This window comes from Salmo salar, chromosome 02 (genome assembly GCF_965601325.2).
Source record: "Salmo salar chromosome 02, fSalSal1, whole genome shotgun sequence".
Classification (NCBI taxonomy): Eukaryota; Metazoa; Chordata; class Actinopteri; order Salmoniformes; family Salmonidae; genus Salmo; species Salmo salar.
The window spans coordinates 84,656,029-84,681,198 of record NC_138292.1 but is presented as its reverse complement, the minus strand read 5'-3'; the positions used below and the strand labels follow the sequence as shown (position 1 = coordinate 84,681,198).

Below are 25,170 nucleotides of genomic sequence, written 5' to 3'. Positions count from 1 at the left end.
TGCAGGAAAGTGCTATTTGAATGAATGCTTACGAGCCTGCTGCTGCCTACCACCACTCAGTCAGACTGCTCTATCAAATATCAAATCATAGACTTAATTATAATATAATAAACACACAGAAATACGAGCCTTAGGTCATTAATATGGTCAAATCCGGAAACTATAATTTCAAAAACAAAACGTTTATTCTTTCAGTGAAATACGAAACCGTTCGGTATTTTATCTAACGGATGGCATGCCTAAGTGTAAATATTGTTGTTACATTGCACAACGTTCAATGTTATGTCATAATTATGTAAAATTTTGGCAAATTAATTACGGTCTTTGTTAGGAAGAAATGGTCTTCACACAGTTCGCAACGAGCCAGGCGGCCCAAACTGCTGCATATACCCTGACCCTGCTTGCACAGAACGCAAGAGAAGTGACACAATTTCCCTAGTTAAAAGAAATTCATGTTAGCAGGCAATATTAACTTAATACGCAGGTTTAAAAAAATGTACTTGTGTATTGATTTTAAGAAAGGCATTGCTGTTTATGGTTAGGTACACATTGGTGCAACGACAATGCTATTTTCGCAAATGCTCTTGTGAAATCATCACCCGTAAATGAACAGGCACTGCATTGATTATCATCAACCATGTGTAGTTAACTAGTGATTATGTTAAGATTGATTGTTTTTTTTATAAGATAAGTTTAATGCTAGCTAGCAACTTACCTTGGCTCCTTGCTGCACTCGCATAACAGGTTGCCAGCCTGCAATGCAGTCTCCTCGTGGAGTGCAATGTAATCGGCCATAATCGGCATCGAAAAATGCAGATTACCGATTGTTTTGAAAACCTGAAATCGACCCTAATGGCCGATTAATCAGTCGACCTCTAATGTAGATGTATATAATGAACAGACTAGGTCTATACTGCTCCTACATGGTGTAACAATACATAGATGTAGGTGTATAAAATGAACATCAACACAGTTAAAAAAATATACCTTTTACTTTTATTCAGATAAATGTTGAAATAATCAAATCATTTTTACAAATCAGCACCTGTGTTTTATCTGATGGAACAGTACTGATGAAAATGTTTTTTCATGTCAACAATTATCAGAACAATGTCATCTAATTATCACCTTTAGCTTGATAACTACTACACAAATGAACTCGATGAAAACACAACGACTAAATTCAAGAGGTTAAGGTCAGAATCAAGAAAAGCACATTAATGATTAATTACATTTTTAAATAACAATATCCAAATCATATAATGAACACTAAGGGTACAATCAATCAAAATGCATAATCAAAATCAAATACATGCAAAATATATTCTAATTTTAGATGTGAACATGTTTAGAGAAAAAAATTAACTAAGAACAAATGTAAGGCTATTTTTTTTCTTACATACAATTTTATTTAATGTGGCATAAACCAAAGCACAAAAAGTTTGTCAAAACTATAAGTCAGAACACAGCCTCTATTCTCTTATGTGATTTCATGTCCTCTGACCGAGAAAATGTCTTTCCACATTGAGAACATTGGAAAGGATTCTATCCTGTGTGTGTTGCTTCATGCCTTTTCAGGTTCACTAACTGGGTAAAACTCTTTCCACATTGGGAGCATTGGAAAGGCTTCTCACCTGTGTGTGTCATCTCGTGCTTTTTCAGTGTCCCTAAAAAGGTAAAACTCTTTCCACACAAGGAGCAGTGGAAAGGCTTCTCTCCTGTGTGTATTCTCTCATGCATTTTCAAGTTCCCTAACCAGGCAAAACTTTTTCCACACTGAGAGCATTGGAAAGGCTTATCTCCTGTGTGTGTCCGCTCATGTGATTTCAGGTCCCCTAGCTGGATAAATCTCTTTCCACAGTCTGAGCAGTGGTATGGCTTCTCCCCTGTGTGTGTTCTCAAATGCATATTCAGATTCCCTAACCGGGTAAAACTCTTTCCACACTGAGAGCATTGGAAAGGCCTCTCTACAGTGTGTGTTCTCTCATGTGATTTCAGGTCCCCTGATGAGAAAAATTTACTTTCACATTGGGAGCATTGATATGGCTTCTCTCCAGTGTGTGTTCTTTCATGCACTTTTAGATGCCCTGAGTGTCCAAAACCCTTTCCACACTGGGAACAGTGAAAAGGCTTATTTCCTGTGTGTGTCATCTCATGCATTTTCAGGTTCCCTAAATGGGTAAAACGTTTTCCACAGAAGGAGCAGTGGAAAGGCTTCTCTCCTGTGTGTGTCATCTCATGCGTTTTCAAGTTTCCTAAACGGGTAAAACTTTTTCCACAATGAGAGCATTGGAATGGTTGTTCGCCTGTGTGTATTCTCTTGTGTTTTTTCAGATGTGATGACTGCATAAATCTTTTTCCACACTGAGAGCATTGGAAAGGCCTCTCTACTAAATGTGTTCTCTCATGTTTTTTCAGGTCCCCTGGTGAGAAAAAACCCTTTTGACACTGGGAGCATTGATACGGCTTCTCTCCAGTGTGTGTTCTTTCATGCACTTTTAAATGCCCTGAGTATCTAAAACCCTTTCCACACTGAGAGCATTGGAAAGGCTTCTCTCCTGTGTGTATTCTTTCATGCTCTTTCAGATGCGATGACTGGATAAATCTCTTTCCACACTGAGAGCATTGGAAAGGCCTCTCTAAAGACTGTGTGTGTGTTCTCTCATGTGACTTCAGGTCCCCTGGTGAGAAACATTTCTTTTCACACTGGGAGCATTGATATGGCTTCTCTCCAGTGTGTCTTCTTTCATGCACTTTTAGATGCCCTGACTGTCCAAAACCCTTTCCACACTGGGAGCAGTGATAAGGCTTCTCCCCTGTATGTGTTTTCATATGTTCGTTCAGGTGCCCTAACCGAATAAATCTCTTTCCACACTGGGAGCAGTGGTGTGCTCTTGCTGGTTTGGATGTCTCTGGGTCTGGTTCTTCTGAAGGACTCGTCCCGCTTTCAGAATGAGAGTCTGGTCTCTCTCCTGTCAAAGACAGAGTATTTGGTTAAACAGAGAGACCTGAATGAAACCACATGATAAAACTGTCTTCCTATGAGGTTTAATCTAGACTAGATCTCAATAAAAGGGCATCACAGAGTGGCTGTAGCACTTTGAGGCTAATATAAACACTATTAAACGTATTGTTGTTATGCATTTATTAGACCTAATGGATAATAGTCTAGTCAGTATAGGATTCATGTATTAGACCTAATGGATAAATAGACTAGTCAGTATAGGATACATGTATTAGACCTAATGGATAAATAGACTAGTCAGTATAGGATACATGTATTAGACCTAATGGATAGACTAGTCAGTATAGGATACATGTATTAGACCTAATGGATAAATAGACTAGTCAGTATAGGATACATGTATTAGACCTAATGGATAAATAGACTAGTCAGTATAGGATACATGTATTAGACCTAATGGATAAATAGACTAGTCAGTATAGGATACATGTATTAGACCTAATGGATAAATAGACTAGTCAGTATAGGATACATGTATTAGACCTAATGGATAAATAGACTAGTCAGTATAGGATACATTATTGTTATTTGGCAGGCTACTAGATCTAAAGGGGCAATCTGCACTTCAAACAACATCCTGCCACAAAGTGGGCACCCTGCCACAGTTTTGGTATAAAGCTGAGGGATGGGGATTAGAGAAATGTAACCACTCAAATTCATTGACAGCGCTATGGATGCAAAATTATAGTTGTAACCATGTTGAGTGAATAAGTCTATGTTTACAATTAGGCTTACATTGTTTACAAATAATGCAGTAAAACAAGCTTAGGGTAAGTGTACTTATTAAGCCCACTTCCAACTTTGGATTCAAATAAATAAATACAAATTATTAACATTTTCTGCTATTTCATGTTTCAACCAGTTAATGTGGTTGCTGTATCCATACCAGTTTTTTTATTCTAAGCCAATCAGATGTTTTATTATTAAGTTATTGACAGTTGTGTAAGTTTCTACTCGTTGACAATTTCAAAGCTGAAAAAAAATAGCCTGTATTGAGGTGACACTCAAGATAAACACATTTTCCAGATATTTTTAGTACCTTGTCAGAAGAGTGATAATACTTAATGTAAAATGAAGAGATTAATGTGTTGTTATATGCACATGATGGCATACTACTTCCTTCCCCTTTCACTTGGGAAATTACTATTTTCTGCTAATTGAACAGATAGGTTTTTCATGCTAGCAGTCGTACCACATGTCAGTCAATACAGTAGCAACATAACTTGATGAACCACAACAAGATAATAGATCTACTTCCTTCCCCTTCCATTTTTTTGTGTGGTAATGCTGAGAAAGCTTTTGCCTTGCTTGGAACAATTCGTTTCAACATTTACAATAATTATCATGATAGATTTTCGCTCTTCTCACTAACAGCTAAATGATTGCATCTTGTTATTATATTGATCTATTATGGCTCTAGCCATTAGTTTGGCGTTTCTGATTTATTCTACAATTCAAACATGGCGATTATCCCAAACTCCTGTTCCACCTACACCGGAAGACGTGGATGGAAATCTTCCCTTTCATATTGTGAACTTCGGCTATGAACAACTTTACCTGATATCACCTTTCCTACGGGAACAGCTGAGCCGCTCGGGGGAATGTACACAGGAAACGCTGCAGCGACGCTGAGACCCGGTGTCAACTCCAACAAGCTGCTTGTTACCTTCAGCCTGCTACTATGTGGCGATGTACACCCCCCCCCCCCCCCCTGTCCTGGCCCAAACACCACAAAGCAAGCTAAACAACTATGCCCAAACTGTGGTAAGACAATAAGGAAGAATTCAAAAGCGGTGGCTTGTGACATTTGTTTACATAAAGTGTGGAGATATCAACCCCTTGTCGTGATGAAGCTGTAAAGTCTCAAAGTAACATTTTGTTTGTTTGCAATGTATGCTGGGTAAATGCGGTGCCAAACATTGGGATGCCGGACACAAGCAGGGATGATGAGTGTAATCAAGATGAGATAGTCGATGTATCAGTAGTGGGCACAGAAAATGACATGTTTGACTGTTTCAATTGGAGAGGACTTCATTTTATCCATGTGAACGCACGGAGCCTGCTGCCGAAATTAAAGAAATTAAAACTCCTTGCTTCTTACACCCGGGCTGCAGTAGTTACAGTGACTGAGACAGGGCTCGATGGGTCAATTGAGGACGATGAGGTTGAGCTACCGGGTTATATCTTTCATAAAATTGACCCGAAACCAAAACAGTGGCAGCGTGTGTTTTTTTTTAACTAGGAATGATGTGCATTTTAACCCTCGTTCAGATCTGAAAATGGATGGTCTTGAGGTTGCATGGGTAGATATACTTCTTCCTAAATGTCGTCCTATACTTGTTGGTGTTTGCTATCGGCCTTCTAAGCAGAATCATTTCTATGATTTACTTGAATCGAATTGCTGTGATCACAATGCATTTGCTGATAGGGAATGTATTCTGCTTGGCGATTTCAATACAAATGTGCAGTTACCACCTAGGAAAAGTACACTAGTAAATGCCCTGTATAACTTTAAATCAGTTATTTGGACTAAAACAACTGTTTGTTGAGCCAACCCGGGTGTGTATTGACAGTAAATCAACTGGATTTGATTATTGTATCAGATCAAGAGAACGTCTGTAAGTCACGAGTCTTAAATATTGGTTTTAGTGATCATATGGTAACCTACTGTACCTGTAAGACATCCAAAATGCTACTAGAGACAGGTAATAAATACATGAAGGTACGGTCTATGAAACAATAGTCAAAAGAACGTTTTCTAGAGGTCCGTGGAATTTTGGATTGGTGTCATGTACTAAACTGTGACAATGTTGATTAAGCTTGGTATCTTTTTAAAGATCTGTTTCTGTCTGCACTCGACTCTCTGGCTCCGATTAAACAAATTCGAATCAAACAGCGGTCAGGGAAATGGATCACTTCCGAGATCTTAGACCTCATAAGGAAAAGGGATCGCTACCTGGCCAGATTCAGAAGGACAAAATCTACAACAAGATTATGACGGTTATATTAACTGTAGAAACCAGGCAAGATAGAAAATGGATAAGGCCAAATCAAAAACACTATGTAGACGCCGTTAATGACAACTTACATCAGCCTTGTAAACTGTGGAACTTTTTAAAGGACATTGGCTCAAAAACTCCCCATAAGGTAAAATCCTGTAGTATTGGCCTCGATATTGATGATGTTTTATGTTATGACCAGCAAAGTTTGCAAATTATTTTAATTATTTTTTTACCACTATAGCCTCATCTCTGGTTAAGAAGTTACCCATCTGCTCTGAACACTATGGCCAGTCTTTCATTAACAACTTTTACCATAGCAAAGGTATCACAAATTATTTGTTTGAGCTGTGCATGATAAGAGGACAAAGTTAACAATCTACTATGCTTAATAAATCCTCTTAGCGCACGGATCCCGATTACGGGATGAAAATCGACAACATCCGGTGAAAGTTGGAGCGCGCCAAATTCAAATTACAAAATCGTAATTTTTTATCAACTTGAGGGATACCTTCTTGAGCACCAAACTTCTTTATGTACTCCAATCTGGCTTTAGAACACCTCATTCGACTGATACTTGCCTTATTCACCTTTTTGACCTCATTAAGCAGGAAAGTGAGAAGGGGGATATACAGGTACGGTCATGTTAGACTTTCAGAAAGCTTTTGACACTTTGGACATTGATATTCTCCTGATGAAACTGAAATGCATGGGTCTAAGTGATGTAGCAGTGAATTGGTTTAGGTCTTATCTTACCAACAGAATACAAGTATGTAATGTTGGTGATGTTCTGTCAGAGGCCATTGAAATATCCTGTGGAGTACCGCAGGGATCAATTTTAGGGCCTCTCTTATTTCTTATATATGTTAATGATATGCCAAATACAGTAATGGGCAAACTCCTGCCTTATGCTGATGATTCAGCCATACTGGTATCAGGAAAGGATACAGTTTACATAGAGGAGATCCTGAGTAAGGAATTGCATTTTGTTAGAGATTGGTTGTCTGACAACAAATTGTCACTACATTTGGGAAAAACTGTATCGATATTGTTTGGAAAAAATGTAGATTGCTTAGGGCTGACAAGATAACAGTAAACTGTGCAGGCAAGGAGTTTGAATCTAAAACAAGTGTATCTTATCTTGGTGTGTCCCTAGATCAATCCCTTTCTGGAGACCTGATTGCTGCTAGAATTCTTTCTAACATGGCAAACAAATTGAAATGTTTATATTGTAACACAAGACATTTTAACATTAAAGTTAAGAAACTGCTTGTCTCAACCTTGACTCCGTGTCATTTTCATTATGCCTGCTCTGCTTGGTATAGTGGGCTATCAAAAAAGCATAAAAGGGAATGCAGGTTGTGCAAAATAATGTTATCAGGTACTGTTGAAGTCGGAAGTTTCCATACACATTAGCCAACTACATTTAAACTCAGTTTTTCACAATTCCTGACATTTAATCCTAGTAAAAAATTAGGATCACCACTTTATTTTAAGTATGTGAAATGTCAGAATAATAGCAGAGAGAATGATTTTTCAGCTTTTATTTCTTTCATCACATTCCCAGTGGGTCAGAAGTTTACATACACTCAATTAGTATTTGGTAGCATTGCCTTTAAATTGTTTAACTTGGGTCAAATGTTTCGGGCAGCCTTCCACAAGCTCCCCACAATAAGTTGGGTGAATTTTGGCCCATTCATCCTGACAGAGCTGGTGTAACTGAGTCAGGTTTGTAGGCCTCCTTGCTTGCACATGCCTTTTCAGTTCTGGGGATTGAGGTCAGGGCTTTGTGACGGCCACTCCAATACCTTGACTTTGTTGTCCTTAAGCCATTTTGCCACAACTTCGGAAGTATGCTTGTGGTGATTGTCCATTTGGAAGACCCATTTGCAACCAAGTTTTAACTTCCTGACCGAAGTCTTGAGATGTTGCTTCAATATATCCACATAATTTTCTTCCCTCATGATGCTATCTATTTTGTGAAGTGCACCAGTCCCTCCTGCAGCAAAGCACCCCCACAACATGATGCTGCCACCCCCGTGCTTCACGTTTGGGATGGTGTTCTTCGGCTTGCAAGCCTCCCCCTTTATCCTCCAAACATAACCATGGTCATTATGGCCAAACAGTTCTATTTTTATTTCATCAGACCAGAGGACATTTCTCCAAAAAGTATGATATTTGTCCCCATGTGCAGTTGCAAACTGTAGTCTGGCTTTTTTATGGCGGTTTTGGAGCAGTGGCTTCTTCCTTGATGAAAGGCCTTTCAGGTTATGTCAATGTAGGACTCGTTTTACTGTGGATATAGATACTTTTGTACCTGTTTCCTCCAGCATCTTCACAAGGTCCTTTGCTGTTGTTCTGGGATTGATTTGCACTTTTTGCACCAAAGTACGTTCATCTCCAGGACACAGAACGTGTCTCCTTCCTGAGCGGTATGACGGCTGCGTGGTCCCATGGTGTTTATACTTGCGTACTATTGTTTGTACAGATAAATGTGGTACCTTCAGGCGTTTGGAAATTGCTCCCAAGGATGAACCAGACTTGTGGAGGTCTTGGCTGATTTCTTTCGGTTTTCCCATGATGTCAAGCAAAGAGGCACTGAGTTTGAAGGTAGGCCTTGAAATACATCCACAGGTACACTTCCAATTGACTCAAATGTCAATTATCCTATCAGAAGCGTCTAAAGCCATGACATAATTTTCTGGAATTTTCCGAGCTCTTTAAAGGCACAGTCAACTTAGTGTATGTAAACTTCTGACCCACTGGAATTGTGATACAGTGAATTAGAAGTGAAATAATCTGTCTGTAAACAATTGTTGGAATAATTACTTGTGTCATGCACAAAGTAGATGTCCTAACCGACTTGCCAAAACTATAGTTTGTTAACAAAAAAATTTGTGGAGTGGTTGAAAAACGAGTTTTATTGACTCCAACCTAGGACCCACATAATGTTATCAGGTATATGCTGAATGTTCCCCTGAGGACCCACATAATGTTATCAGGTATATGATGAATGTCCCCCCTAGGACCACATAATGTTATCAGGTATATGCTGAATGTCCCCCCCTAGGACCACATAATGTTATCAGGTATATGCTGAATGTCCCCCCTAGGACCACATAATGTTATCAGGTATATGATGAATGTCCCTCCTAGGACCACATAATGTTATCAGGTATATGATGAATGTCCCCCCTAGGACCACATAATGTTATCAGGTATATGATGAATGTCCCCCCTAGGACCACATAATGTTATCAGGTATATGATGAATGTCCCCCCTAGGACCACATAATGTTATCAGGTATATGCTGAATGTCCCTCCTAGGACCACATAATGTTATCAGGTACATGATGAATGTCCCTCCTAGGACCACATAATGTTATCAGGTATATGCTGAATGTCCCTCCTAGGACCACATAATGTTACCAGGTATATGCTGAATGTCCCTCCTAGGACCACATAATGTTATCAGGTATATGCTGAATGTCCCTCCTAGGACCACATAATGTTATCAGGTATATGCTGAATGTCCCTCCTAGGACCACATAATGTTATCAGGTATATGCTGAATGTCCCCCCTAGGACCCTCATAGGGGTACACGAGTTCCTGGAGGTGGGCTTGTTGCCTTTGGAGTCTAGAGTGGACCAACTTAAACGTAATCCTATGTTTGACATCTTTTTTTATTTATTTTATTTCACCTTTATTTAACCAGGTAGGCAAGTTGAGAACAAGTTCTCATTTACAATTGCGACCTGGCCAAGATAAAGCAAAGCAGTTCGACAACATACAAAAACACAGAGTTACACATGGAGTAAAACAACATACAATCAATGATGCAGTAGAAAAAAAATAAAAATAAATAAGACTATATACAATGTGAGCAAATGATGTGAGATAAGGGAGGTAAAGGCCAAAAAATGCCATGGTGCCATCTTAAGTGACCGTGCCCCAGATTACATGGAAAAATAACATTGATATGGTCTATAACCAACACAGTCACAATACCAGAGCTAGTGTTATGTCTTGTAAAATCCCAAGAGTAAACAGTACTGCGAGGAGAATGTTTTTTCCATACAGGCATTTGTCTATGGAATAGCCTTCCCTTGGAGATCAAGCAAATACAAAGTTAAAATAGCAGGCAAAGTTTTTCACTTGGACAAGGTTGTCTAAGTAAGAGAAACCCCTCCACTGCCCCTTGTGCCCCTACTGCTGGTCAGGTGTATTATTTGAAGGATCGGTATGATGTGCAATTAATAGATTGTTTTAATGTGAAATGAATATGGTTGATTTTTAAGATTAGGGAGAAGTAAAGTGAATAGTGCCACTTTTTAGGATGTCAATATAAATGAATGTATTTATGGTTGTTTGTAATTTTGTCTTGTCTTTTAATCATTATGTGTTATTGTTTTTACCATTGAGGACCACTTTGGAAATAGGCGTTTAAATTTATACTTTCAAGTGCTATCCTCCAGGTCCACATTGTGCATTTTGTTGTATATGTCTATTGCCCAAAATAATTTCAATTCAATTACTATTTCTTGCCAATTGAACAGATGGGTTTTTCATGCTAGCAGTCGTACCACGTCAGTCAAATAAAAAAATAAAAAATTATTTCACCTTTATTTAACTAGGCAAGAACAAATTCGTATTTACAATGATGGTCTACACAGGCCAAACCCGGACAACGCTGGGCCAATTGTACGCCGCCCTATGGGACTCCCAATCACGGCCGGTTGTGATACAGCCTGGATATAGATATACAGTAGCAACATAACTTGCTATTAGACGTGAACCACAACAAGATAATAGATCTCAGGCTTCACAGCTTAAATGGTTGTATACATTTTGGCTTATTTTACTGTTAATTAAAACCTCTAGGGGCTAGGGGGCAGTATTTTCATGGCCGGATGAAAAACGTACCCAATTTAAACAGGTTACTACTCTGGCCCAGAAAATAGAATATGCATATGATTAGTAGATTTGGATAGAAAACACTCTGAAGTTTCTAAAACTGTTTGAATGGTGTCTCTAAGTATAACAGAACTCATATGGCAGGCAAAAACCTGAGAAAAAATACAAGCAGGAAATTAAAATCTTGCCAATGGAACACACAGTGACAAAGGATTCATTTTGCACTTCCTATGGCTTCCACTAGATGTCAACAGTCTTTATAAAGTTGTTTGAAGCGTCTATGATGAACAGAGACCGGATGAGAAGGAAGGGAAATTGATGTCCCTGAGATGTCGTCACTTCATTATTGCGCGTTCATGTGAGATGAGACCTTGTATTCCAAACGTTTTTCAAGACACAGGAAAGGTCCGGTTGAAATATTACTGATGTTTCACGTTAAAAATGGCCCTAAAGATTGATGCTAAACAACGTTTGACATGTTTGAACGAACGTAAATAGATTTTCTTTTTGACTTTTCGTCGTGACTTTTCCCTCCCGCGCCCTACATTTTGAGTAGCCTACTGAACGCGCTAACAACACGGAACAACATGGAGTTATTTGGACATAAATTATGAACTTCATCGAAAAAAACAACATTTGTTGTGGACCTGGTATTCCTGGAAGTGCCTTCTGATGAAGATTATTAAAGGTAAGGGAATATTTCTAATGTTATTTATGATTTTAGATGATTCCAACATGGCTATCTGTATTGCGTAGTGTATTTTTCTGAGTAGTTTACTCAGATTATTGCAAAGTGTGCTTTCCCAGTAAAGTTATTTTGAAATCTGTCAATGCGGTTGCATGGCTGTGTGTACTTTTTTGGCTATGTACTCTCCTAACATAATCTAACTTTATGCTTTCGCCGTAAAGCCACTTTGAAATCGGACAATGTGGTTCGATTAAGGAGATGTTTATCTTTCAAATGGTGTAAAATAGTTGATTTTTTGAGAAATTGAAATTATTAGATTTTTGCTGTTTTGAATTTCGCGCCATGCTAGCAATCCCGTCAGTGGGATTCTATCCCCAAGAGGTTTTAAATATACATAGATGCCTTTTTTGTAAATTTGACAATTACCTCAGGTGGGCTTAAAGGGTACAGTAGCACAAAAAGCACTCTCTATACAGAATGTAAATGAAAATAAATAAATCATTGCCGTTCCTATTAAGCCCAGTTTGCACTGAAACACATGGAGATTGTGTGTTGATATAAACCTGAGCATGAATGTCTTTACTTCAGATTTAAGTTGTTTAAAATACACAAACTACAGTTATGATTACTATGGATAGACTCATAATGCCATTACCAATATTAAAAACAATTAAGAACAATTAGAAACCTCTGTACTCTCTCCAAGACGTTTGGAGTAGACAGTTCGGAACGCCTGAAACAGGATGGAATTAGGAATGGTAGCGCGGAACGGCTGAAACAGAATGAGATTAGGAATGGTAGCTCAGAACAACAAACAGGATGACATTAGGAATGGTAGCTCAGAACAACAAACAGGATGACATTAGGAATGGTAGCTCGGGACGCCTGAAACTGAATGAGATTAGAAATGGTAGCTCGGAACGCCTGAAACAGGATGAGATTAGGAATGGTAGCTCGGAACGCCTGAAACAGGATGAAATTAGGAATGGTAGCTCGGAACGGCTGAAACAGGATGACATTAGGAATGGTAGCTCAGAACGGCTGAAACAGGATGACATTAGGAATGGTAGCTCGGAACGGCTGAAACAGGATGACATTAGGAATGGTAGCTCGGGACGCCTGAAACAGGATAACATTAGGAATGGTAGCTCGGAACAACAAACAGGATGACATTAGGAATGGTAGCTCGGAACGGCTGAAACAGGATGCCATTAGGAATGGTAGCTCGGAACGCCTGAAACAGGATGCCATTAGGAATGGTAGCTCGGAACGGCTGAAACAGGATGACATTAGGAATGGTAGCTCGGAACGGCTGAAACAGGATGACATTAGGAATGGTAGCTCAGAACAACAAACAGGATGACATTAGGAATGGTAGCTCGGAACGCCTGAAACAGGATGACATTAGGAATGGTAGCTCGGAATGCCTGAAACAGGATGAGATTAGGAATGGTAGCCTGGAACGGCTGAAACAAGATGACATTAGGAATGGTAGCTCGGAACGGCTGAAACAGGATGACATTAGGAATTGTAGCTGGGGTTAAAGCTCCCTCTAATGTTCCATGTACATAAACACAGCCTGTTACCTGCCATTGCACTTTGACCAACCAATATGTAGACTGAATCCTACTGTAAACATAGGGTGGTATCTTTCCCCGTGTGTTGAACTCTCCTCATTCTCACCGAGCCTAAACAAACTATATGAACCCTGAACACGAACTATACTATACCAGAAAAATAAACATGTAAGGTTCCAAAAGGGGGGGGTTTCCCGCTAGCTAACATGCAGGGGATTTCAACTCTCCAAAGTAGACTCTTAAGTCTGCATAACCACTCTATAGCCTTGTCGTTTATACATATGAAAATCAATGGGGCGGCAGGCAGCCTAGTGGTTAGAGCGATGGACTAGTAAACGAAAGGTTGCAAGATTGAATCCCCGAGCCGACAAGATAAAAAGCTGTCATTCTGCCCCTGAACAAGGCAGTTAACCCACTGTTCCTAGGCCATCATTGAAAATAAGAATTTGTTCTTAACTGACTTGCCTAGTTAAATAAAAGGTTAAAAAAAAAAAATAATAATAATAAAAAAAAAAAAAAAAAAAGATTGGGGCTCCTCCACCAAGCCTGGGCACCAATAAAGATTGACACAGATCTCAGTCTGAGCTATGGTGGCAGTTACTGTAGCAAGAAAAATAATACAAATGTTCCTGAACAAGAGCACCTGAGAACTCACATCACTGCTTCATGACCCACATCACAGCTTCATGACCCACATCACTGCTTCATGACCCACTTGAGAACTCGCATCACAGCTTCATGACCCACATCACTGCTTCATGACCCACTTGAGAACTCGCATCACTGCTTCATGACTCACTTGAGAACTGGCATCACTGCTTCATGACTCACTTGAGAACTGGCATCACTGCTTCATGATCCACTTGAGAACTCGCATCACTGCTTCATGACCCACTTGAGAACTCGCAGCACTGCTTCATGACCCACTTGAGAACTCGCAATACTGCTTCATGACCCACTTGAGAACTCGCATCACTGCCTCATGACCCACTTGAACCCGCATCACTGCTTCATGACCCACTTGAACCCACATCACTGCTTCATGACCCACTTGAACTCACATCACTGCTTCATGACCCACATCACTGCTTCATGACCCACTTGAACTCACATCACTGCTTCATGACCAGGTTTGAATAAAAAAGTTATCCAATGCTGCAAAGGTGCAGAGTAAAGTTATTTACCCGAGAGAGTCAATAAACGCAGCAGCCTCTTCAGGTGTGTAAAGCTTCTTAGGCGTTCCGTTGACCATAATCTTAAATGTGGCCGGGTACAGCAGTGCGTAGTCCATCTTCATTCTCTTGAGTTGAGCCTTTACCTCATCAAATGCCTTGCGTCTTCGTACAACCGCTGCAGAATAATCATTGAAGAATGAGACCCTTGGACCTTGGCGTTGAATATCGTCAGAACCGATGCATCTGGCTGCGTCCATAATGCGCTGCTTGTCGGTGAAGTTGTGGAACTTTCTAACCACTGGTCGTGGGCGCTGGTTGGGACCAGGGTATCGATGTTTCAGAGCGATGGGCTCTATCCAGCTTCACACGTCCAGCCTTAGTATCCATTTGTAGGTAGCCAGGAATCCATTCCTCAAAAGAATTTAAGTGAATGTGTCCCTTCAGTATTTTCCAGGAGTCCCACCACACGGATATTGCATCTGTGTCCTCGGTTATCCAAGAAGTCATCAATGTTCGCGGGCCATTTTGCGCACCTGTTTCTCAAGTGCCTTTATCTTAGTGTCCATTGATGTAGTTGAAGTTTCCACAGTAGCAATTCTTCCACCTCATCAACACGCTTGACAACTTTTTGTAGTTCAGCTGAATGGCCTGCTATTGCTTCCAAGACCGTTCCTATCTTGATATCGATTACTTTAGTAATGTTATCAGTCATCTTTTGAATCACCAGGTCCATTGTGCCTGGATCCGCAATGGTATTAGCTTCGCTAACGTTAGTTAGCCCCTCCTGTACATCTACAGTGGTGGTGGTATTAGCTTCGCTAACGTTAGTTATCCCCTCCTGCACATCTACAAGGGTGGTGGTATTAGCTTCGCTAACGTTAGTTAGCTCCTCCTACATGGGGTGGTGGTTTTGGTCGAGTTCTTAGTAGTTCTGCTGGGCATGTTGTCGGAAACCTTTGAGAAATAGCCATCAAGACTCATTGTAGGGTAACCTATTTCAGGTTAGGGTTTTCTACCACATTTTCAAGCTAAAAGATGAATATAAAGAAAGAAAATTAACGAATGCCACGGGAGCTCTCTGAAACACAGTGTTTTCTTTACGGCACCATTTTGTCCTCCCCGTCCCAGGTGTAACTTTTGCAGGCAACTTTGACACCTTTTGGAAGCAGAGGATGCTCTATAAGGAGGGTGGGATCCACCATAATCATTTGGATGCCTGGATCTTGTCCAAAATAAAGTGGTGACCCTAACTGACCTAAGACAGGGAATTTTTACTAGGACTAAATGTCAGGAATTGGGAAAAACTGAGTTTAAATGTATTTGACTAAGGTGTATGTAAACTTCTGACTCCAACTGTATGCCATATTGAGATGTCTAGCTATAAGTTAAACCTGATCAATCAACTGGATAGGTGTAAACTAAGTGTCTTCGCTAGACAGACACGGGGGGGGGGGGGGGTGAGAAAGAACGGATGAAAGTGAGAGAGGTGGGAAGAGAGTGGAAGACAGAGAGATGGAGAGAGAGAGAAAGACAGCAGTGCAAATATACTTAGACTTGAGTATTTCAACATCTCTTCTCTTCCAATTTGTTAGGCAATCATATCTACCTACCGGGGAAAGGATGGGCAGCCACACATGAGGGTGATTTTTACTAAGGAGGAGAAGGAGGCCGTGCTGACCGAGATGCATGCTGGTAATTTCGGAGTGAAGCGCATGAATACCAAAATCAACCTACGCTTCCTTCTGACAGGGAATTACCAAGGAGGTGGACAGCTGGGCAAGTGAAATAACCTTTTTGTTTATCAATCACATTCTATTATATCTGAAATTATTATGATTTCAATGAATGTCATATCAGAGAGCACACGTTTCAATTTGTCACTTTTTTTGCTTAAAGGTCAGTACCCTGTCTAGCCTGCCAGAAGTTTGAGAGGGCGAAGACTGTGGTGCCGGAGTTGAAGCCCATCAAACTTGTTTCACCATGGCACATGATCGGTAAGTGTCCCAATTCTAATTTTACCCTGATAAGTTGTTTTGTAATGGTTTCTTTTTATTTGACCACAGCAGAGTTCAATACTATAGAATGTGTGTGTGTGTGTCAGTATCCTTACAAATATGAACATCTGCACACTGTGTGACACAGATTCGGGTCAGAATTAAGTAATCTTCTCTCTAACAGTTTAATTGTTAGGGGTGGACCTCATCGGACCCTTCACTAAATCCAGGAATAGCAACCGCTGGTGTCTGACGGCGACCAAACACTTTACCAAGTGGCTGGAGGCAATACCCATTAAGGTCAGTACAGGAAGAGTATGTGCTGAACTCTAAATTCCCTTCTGTAACCCATTAAAAAGGGTGCTTGGAACCAAAAATAGATTTTTTTGTTTTGCATGATACCCATCAAGGATGAGACTGGCAAGGCCACCTCCAAGGCGATGGTGGACATCTTCAACACCCACGGTTCTCCTGAGGTCATCTTGAGTGACAGAGGTCATGAACATGGATGTTATAGATTATATTCTGTCACCAATGGTTTGTTTTATTCATTTTTTTACAATTTGTTTTTTTCATGGTACATAATCAGACATATTTCAATATCTTACATTGTCAATAGATATCCCTTTCCTACCCCTTCTTCCAGGTTTGATGAATGGACCAACCAGACCCTGAAGACTGCCATGGGAAAGTTCCTTGATTGGTACCAGGAAGGGTGGGAGAACAACCTGAAGGTAATTCTCTTTGAACACAACAGCAGAATCCAGGCCGAGTACGGACGGGAGCCGCAGCTGTTGACTGAGGTCAACAATGCAATTGTACATACACTTATTACATATACTGTAGTCTTTCAAATGTGTGACTGACTTGGTGTTGTCGTTTGTCTTTTGCTATTTCTGTATAACGTACTTTCAGGTCACTGAAACCCCACCGGATGTGGTGGAAGTTGTGGAACCAGATCAGAACACCTTCGAGTACTTTCTTCAGGCACGGACTGAGAAGAACATGGAGGTTTTTCACCAGGTAAAAATGATTGCCCGCTGTTAATATATTTTTAATAACACTGCACTAATCCATCAAATTTTCTCACCAGTAAAGTGTAACCTGTGTGTTTGCTTGTTTACGTCTCTGTCTCCTACCCTGTTCCTTTTAACTCTGCTCCTGTTCTCCAGGACCTAGGGGTTCTGCCCCACACCCAGACGTGGATCCACCTTATGTCATCCATTACCAACCACCCTCCAACTTTTCACTACATCATCTACAGCTACTGATGTTGTCATTATCTGCTAAGAAAATTTTCTTGCTCTATCATACTGGGCACATACTATGTGAGATACACAGATGAACTAAAAACACTAACACTGCAAACACTCAGAGCAAACAGAGCAGCAATGCCTGGACTTTGCCGTCTCCCTCTTCAAGTCCCCCTTCTGAGAACAAGTGACAGGCAGAATTCCACACTCCAGAATTTTAGTCTATGATTACCATATGAGTGCGCACAACAAAATCTGTGAAAATAAATTAATGACACAACAATACCAAAAACTATCAAAGTTTATGTATTAAAATCTTAAATATTGCCAGGTTGGTTTTCACAGCTGTTTCACAAGGTGTTCATTAATATAAGTTATCCTTATTTGTTCCACATTATTCATTGTTGTATCCAGGGACCTACAATAGACACATATATGAGCTACGCGAGATCTATTTGTTTCTATCATAATAGAGGACTAGTGAAATGATATTATTTCAGCGTAGATGACGGAAGTTCAGGTTAAAATGAAAACATGACAGCCAGACAAGCCAGTGTATGAATTAAATGGATTTCCATATGAATGGAGTGGAAATTAGCTCACCTCCTGGTCTGTAGGGTAAGTAACTTTAATGTGTCAAGCAGATTACACGTTTTCTTTGCCATTTACGAAACGTAGCAACGTTTAAGACATGGATTTCATGTTGAAATGTTAACAAGGTACCAAAGAAATAGTTTGAATTAATGTTTTCATTTTATTAGCTAAACAAAACTTGTTTAAACAGCAAAATTGTCATGGAAATCAGCCTTGTTTGCATAGCGATGATGAAAAGAACGTCATTTAGGCTGTAATGATCTCCAAAATTCAAATCATTAGGTCATCACACCGTTGATATAGCAACGGACGCTAATAGTTTATCCAATCCCATTGTGACGTAGACGGGGACACTATTTGGCCGGGGGACATTATTTGGCATGACGGGCCTTTAGGTTTATTACTGGTGATGGTTCTAGAACTCACCATTGTGTTTCGTATCAAAAATTGGGTGGGCCTCTTTGTATGTAAGGAGAGCATTTTCTTGTGTTTATCTACAAAGCACTCATGTAGAAACTTCCTATGTATCTATCATCATTAATTCAATTTAGACTAACAAATGACCAAACCTGGTCTCAGGCTTGGATAACCCTGGAGGCTCCTTCGGTCTCAACAGAGTTGGGTAACGCTGATTTTAGTTTTTTAGCACCCTTCATGTGGAACAACTTCCAGAGCTCTTTGAAATGAGATGTTCTTATCCACAGAGGGCCGGCGCGGTGGTTCTTATCCACAGAGGGCTGGCGCGGTGGTTCTTATCCACAGAGGGCCGGCGCGGTGGTTCTTATCCACAGAGGGCCGGTGCGGTGGTTCTTATCCACAGAGGGCCGGTGCGGTGGTTCTTATCCACAGAGGGCCGGTGCGGTGGTTCTTATCCACAGAGGGCCGGCGCGGTGGTTCTTATCCACAGAGGGCCGGCGCGGTGGTTCTTATCCACAGAGGGCCGGTGCGGTGGTTCTTATCCACAGAGGGCCGGTGCGGTGGTTCTTATCCACAGAGGGCCGGTGCGGTGGTTCTTATCCACAGAGGGCCGGTGCGGTGGTTCTTATCCACAGAGGGCCGGTGCGGTGGTTCTTATCCACAGAGGGCCGGTGCGGTGGTTCTTATCCACAGAGGGCCGGTGTGGTGGTTCTTATCCACAGAGGGCCGGTGCGGTGGTTCTTATCCACAGAGGGCCGGTGCGGTGGTTCTTATCCACAGAGGGCCGGTGTGGTTGCAGATTTTTGTTCTAACCAATCAGTAACAACTAATCAAGTCTTGATTGGTTTATAAGTTGAATCAGGTATGTACTGGTTGGCAAGAACAAAAGACTGGTCTCAAATTGATCTCTGCGGATATGATTGGACACCCCTTGTTATGAGTGCTACTTCCATGATGAATAGTAATAAATAAATGATTTCAATAACTTCAGGGGCGGTGATTATCATTCAAGATAATATAACAAAATGTCTGTTTTTAACAGTTGGAAATGATTTAAAATGTATTATTTAAATGGGTACATTCTGTACCTATTAAGCCCAGTCCGGACATTTCACATATTTTATTTATCAAACTAAACATGAACGATTCATCTTTAATTTTAGCTCTACTTTCTTTTAGGAACATTAGGGCTGTATACGTTAGAAATGTCTACATTTAGGTTTGTGTGGGCTTAATGTACACTTAACCTATATTTTGGGTTCTGATGGGAACTATGACAGTTGAACTAAGCTCATAGGGCATTTATAAATGAGGATATATTTAAACATTAAGGCCCGAGGGGATGTGGTGTATGGCCAATATACCATGGCTATGGGCTGTTCTTAAGCACGACGGAACGCGGAGTGCCTGGATACAGCCCTTAGTCGTGGTATATTGGCCATGTACCACAAACCCCCGAAGTGCCTTATTGCCATTATGAACTGGTTACCAACTTAATTAGAGCAGTAAAATGTATGTTTTGTCATACCCATGGTATACCACGGTTTTCAGCAAATCAGCATTCAGGGCTCCAACCACCCTGTTTATAATCTCCAAGAAAGAATCGCTAGGCCTATATATCACTAATTTAAAAGTCAAAAAAATGCAAGGACCAATCGCAGAATCCTTCAGTAAAGAACAACATTCATGTGTAGAGCGTCAATAGAATGCCCTTTAAAAACAACACAGTTCAACAACTGCAGAGTTCGTGCCCCTGTTAAGACAATACTCACTGGTGTTCATCAGATCTTCTGTCTCCTCCTCCTCTCCTTCTTCCTCCTCCTCATCCTCTTTCACTCCCAAAACATCTTCCTCCTCTTTTATTGAGATAGCATCCTCTTCCTCTTTCACTCCAAAAGGTTCTTTCTCTTCTTTCACTGTAACATCCTCCTCCTCTTCTTTCAATGTGATAGCCTCCTCTTCCTCCTTTTTGATTGTGAAAGCTTCTACCTCCTCCTCTTCTTCCACTGTGACAGCCTCTATCCCCTCTTCCTCTTTCATTCCAAAAGGTTCTTTCTCTTCTTTCACTGTAACATCCTCCTCCTCTTCTTTCAATGTGATATCTTCCTCTTCCTCCTTTTTGATTCTGAAAGCTTCTACCTCCTCCTCTTCCACTATGACAGCCTCTATCCCCTCTTCTGGCCCAAAAGGTTCCTTCTCTTCTTTCACTGTAACGTTCTCTTCTTCTTTCACTGTAATATCCTCTTCTTCTTCCTCCTTTTTAATTCTGAAAGTGTCTTTCTCTCCCTTCACTGTAACATCCTCATCTTCTTCTTTCACGACAATGTTCAGCCCCAGAGCTTCGGTCTCAGTGCAACATACCTCCTCTTCTTTAGCTGGCGGGGAGTAATTTAATGAGCTCATGGTCGGGGATATTAGCCAACTAGTTAGCATTAGCGACTATCCTAGTGCTAAGCTCAGTATCAATCTTAACAGGTTTGCAAATGTATTAAGCAAATTGGGTTAAACTTATCTAGTAGATACGTAAACAGACGTGTGTTTAAAACACTAAGATTAGCTAATGTTCACAAAAATGACCGTCAATGTTTCGGTTTAACGTTGGCTAGCAAGCTACTGAGGTGGTTGAAAGAATAGCTTTGTTGACCGCTGTGAGGCAGGCAAGAAGTCTAAGTACATCCGGGTTACAGATTTCTGGAATCCTTTAGGATAAGAGTCCCATCCTGTTTACTTTGAAAATGAATAATTAGGGCGAAAATGATGGAAAATGTGCACAATTATGGATATATTTTGTACTAGTTGTCATTAAAAGACTAATCAGTGTTGAGTTCGAGACTACCTAAAGCGAGACCGATTCAAGACCGGGGGGGGGCAGAGTCAAGACCGAGACTGGGAGGGGGGAGAGTGGTCCGAGACCGAGACCAGAAAAATGTGAGTCCAATTCAGGACCATGATTGTAATTTTGTCAAATCGCCACCATAATAAGAATTCAAAATGTCCAGTGTTTCTGTGTTCATATTTCAGAAGAACGTTCATTCTTTAGACGTTCAGAATGTTGAAAAAAATGCATTCTGAAGGCGAATAGAGCCGCTCTACAAATTATTACTAACCCAAACACAGTGGCGAACAATGAGGGCCTTTTCCGCTTTCAGGGAAAGGCAAAGGATTTATAAAATACAATTAAAAATAATAATTATATTATTATTTTCAATGATGTTCTGATTCTTCGGGGTTTTTTTGTTAGAAAGGAAAGGGTTAACACTGAAGAGAAAAAATATCCAATCAGGATTTTTTTTTTTTTGTGGTCTCTGGGGAGATAAATCTAGCTAGCTAAGTCAGCCATTGGCTAGGCCTGTGGTTCCCAAAGTTTTTATTGTCCCGTATCCCTTCAAACATTCAACCTCCAGCTGCGTACCCCCTCTAGCACCAGGGTCAGCGCACTATCAAATGTTGTTTTTTTGCCATCTTGTAAGCCTGCCATACACACACTATATGATACATTTATTAAACATAAGAGTGAGTGTGAGTTTTTGTTTCAACCCGGCTCGTGGGAAGTGACAAAGAGCAGGACCAGGGCACAAATAATAATATACTAATAATCAATAATTTTGCTCTTTATTTAACCATCTTACATATAAAACCTTACTTGTTCATCGAAAATTGTGAATAACTCACCACAGGTTAATGAGAAGGGTGTGCTTAAAAGGATGCACATAACTCTGCAATGTTGGGTTGTATTGGAGAGAGTCTCAGTCTTAAATCATTTAAAATAAAATGTTATTAGTCACATGCACCAAATACAACAGGTGTAGACCTTACAGTGAAATTGTTACTTAAGAGCCCCTAACCAACAATTCAGTTAAAAAAAATATATTGATAAGAATAAGAGATAAAAGTAACAAGTTATTAAAAAGCAGCAGTAAAATAACAGTAGTGAGACCATATACAGGGGGGTCCCGGTACAGAGTCAGTGTGCGGTGGCACCGGTTAGTTGAGGTAGTATGTACATGTAGGAAGAGTTATTAAAGTGACTATGCATAGATGACAACAGAGAATAGCAGTGGTGTAAAGAGGGGGAGGGGGGGTGCAATGCAAATAGTCTGGGTAGTCATTTGACTAGATATTCAGGAGTCTTATGGCTTGGGGGTAGAAGCTGTTTAGAAGCCTCTTGGACCTAGACTTGGCACTCCGGTACCGCTTGCCGTGCAGTAGCAGAGAGAACAGTCTATGACTAGGGTGGCTGGAGTCTTTGACAATTTTTAGGGCCTTCCTCTGACATCGCCTGGTATAGAGGTCCTGGATGGCAGAAAGCTTGGCCCCAGTGATGTACTGGGCCATTCACACTACCCTCTGTAGTGCCTTGCGGTCGGAGGCCAAGCAGTTGCCATACCAGGCAGTGATGCAACCAGTCAGGATGCTCTCGATGGTGTAGCTGTAGAACCTTTTGAGGATCTGAGGACCCATGCCAAATCTTTTCAGTCTCCTGAGGGGGAATAGGTTTTGTCATGCCCTCTTCACGACTGTCTTGGTGTGCTTGGATCAAGTTAGTTTGTTGGTGATGTGGACACCAAGGAACTTGAAGCTCTCAACCTGCTCCACTGCAGCCCCGTCGATGAGAATGGGGGTGTGCTCGGTCCTCTTTTTCCTGTAGTCCACAATCATCTACTTTGTCTTGATCACGTTGAGGGAGAGGTTGTTGTCCTGGCACCACATGGCCAGGTCTCTGACCTCCTCCCTATAGGCTGTCTCGTCGTTGTCGGTGATCAGGCCTACCACTGTTGTGTCATCGGCAAATTGAATGATGGTGTTGGAGTTGTGCCTGGCCGTGCAGTCATGAGTGAACAGGGAGTACAGGAGGGGACTGAGCACGCACCCCTGAGGGGCTTCTGTGTTGAGGATCAGCGTGGTGGATGTGTTGTTACCTACCCTTACCACCTGGGGGCGGCCCGTCAGGAAGTCCAGGATCCAGTTGCAGAGGGAGGTATTTCGTCCCAGGGTCCTTAGCTTATTGATGAGCTTTGAGGGCACTATGGTGTGGAACGCTGAGCTGTAGTCAATGAATAGCATTCTCACATAGGTGTTCCTTTAGTCCAGGTGGGAAAGGGCAATGTGGAGTGCAATAGAGGTTGCATCATCTGTGGAATTTTTTTTACATTTTATTTCATCTTTATTTAACCAGGTAGGCCAGTTGAGAACAAGTTCTCATTTACAACTGTGACCTGGCCAAGATAAAGCAAAGCAGTGCGACAATAAACAACAACACAGAGTTACACGTGGGATAAACAAAAGTACAGTCAATAACACAATAGAAAAATCGACATACAGTGCGTGCAAATGGAGTAAGGAGGTAAGGTAATAAATAGGCAATAGTAGCAAAGTAATTACAATTTAGCAAATGAACACTGGAGTGATGATGTACAAGTAGAAATACTGGTGTGCAAAAGAGCAAAAAAAAGTAAATAAAAACAATATGGGGATGAGGTAGGTAGTTGGATGGGATATTTACAGATGGGCTGTGTACAGCTGCAGCGATCGGTGAGCTGCTCAGATAGCTGATGCTTAAGTTAGTTAGGGAGATATAAGTCTCCAACTTCAGCAATTTGATTGGTTGAAGGGTATACATTTAGTTTTACTAGCGTTTAAGAGCAGTTGGAGGCCACGGAAGGAGTGTTGTATGGCATTGAAGCTTGTTTGGAGGTTTGTTAACACAGTGTCCAAAGAAGGGCCAGATGTATACAGAATCGTGTCGGATCTGTTGGGGCAAATTGGAGAGGATCTAGGGTTTCTGGAATGAGGGTGTTGATGTGAGCCATGACCAGTCTTTCAAAGCACTTCATGGCTACAGACGTGAGTGCTATGGGTCGGTAGTCATTTAGGCAGGTTACCTTAGTGTTCTTGGGCACAGGCACTATGATGGTCTGCTTAAAACATGTTAGTATTACAGATTCGGACAGGGAGAGGTTGAAAATGTCAGTGAAGACACTTGCCAGTTGGTCTGCGCATGCTCGCAGTACACGTCCTGGTAATCCGTCTGGCCCTGCGTCTTTGTGAATGTTGACCTGATTAAAGGTCTTACTCACATCGACTGCGGAGAGCGTGAACACACAGTCTTCCGGAACAGCTGGTGCTCTCATCCATGTTTCAGTGTTATTTGCCTCGAAGCGAGCATAGAAGTAGTTTAGCTCGTCTGGTTGGCTCGTGTCACTGGACAGCTCTCGGCTGTGCTTCCCTTTGTAGACTGTAATAGTTTGCAAGCCCTGCCACATCCGACGAGCGTCAGAGCCAGTGTAGTACGATTCGATCTTAGTCCTGTATTGACGCTTTGCCTGTTTGATGGTTCGTCGGAGGGCATAGCGAGATTTCTTATAAGCTTCCGGGTTAGAGTCCCGCTCCTTGAAAGCGGCAGCTCTAGCCTTTAGCTCAGTGCAGATGTTGCCTGTAATCCATGGCTTCTGGTTGGGGTATGTACGTATGGTCACTGTGGGGACGATGTCATCGATGCACTTATTGATGAAGCCAATGACTAGTGGTGTAC

At 41.1% G+C, this 25,170-nt stretch overlaps 1 protein-coding gene across 1 annotated transcript; it reads right to left on the bottom strand.

The window, feature by feature from the left end:
* Positions 1-973: 973 nt before the first annotated feature.
* On the bottom strand, positions 974-21,300 carry LOC106595254 (uncharacterized). The gene is made up of 2 exons (XM_045711025.2): positions 20,411-21,300; positions 974-2,972 (listed from the first exon to the last, which is right to left on the bottom strand). The coding sequence occupies exons 1-2, from the start codon at positions 21,069-21,071 to the stop codon at positions 1,546-1,548; spliced, it is 2,088 nt and encodes a 695-aa protein (XP_045566981.1). The 5' UTR covers positions 21,072-21,300; the 3' UTR covers positions 974-1,545.
* Positions 21,301-25,170: the final 3,870 nt, after the last annotated feature.

Excerpts from the sequence above, each read along its gene's own strand:
- LOC106595254 (XM_045711025.2), bottom strand. The coding sequence starts at position 21,071 with ATGCTAACTAGTTGGCTAATATCCCCGACCATGAGCTCATTAAATTAC. Across the intron at positions 2,973-20,410 it reads AGAAGATCTGATGAACACCA|GAGAGAGACCAGACTCTCAT; the intron begins GTGAGTATTGTC and ends TGTCTTTGACAG.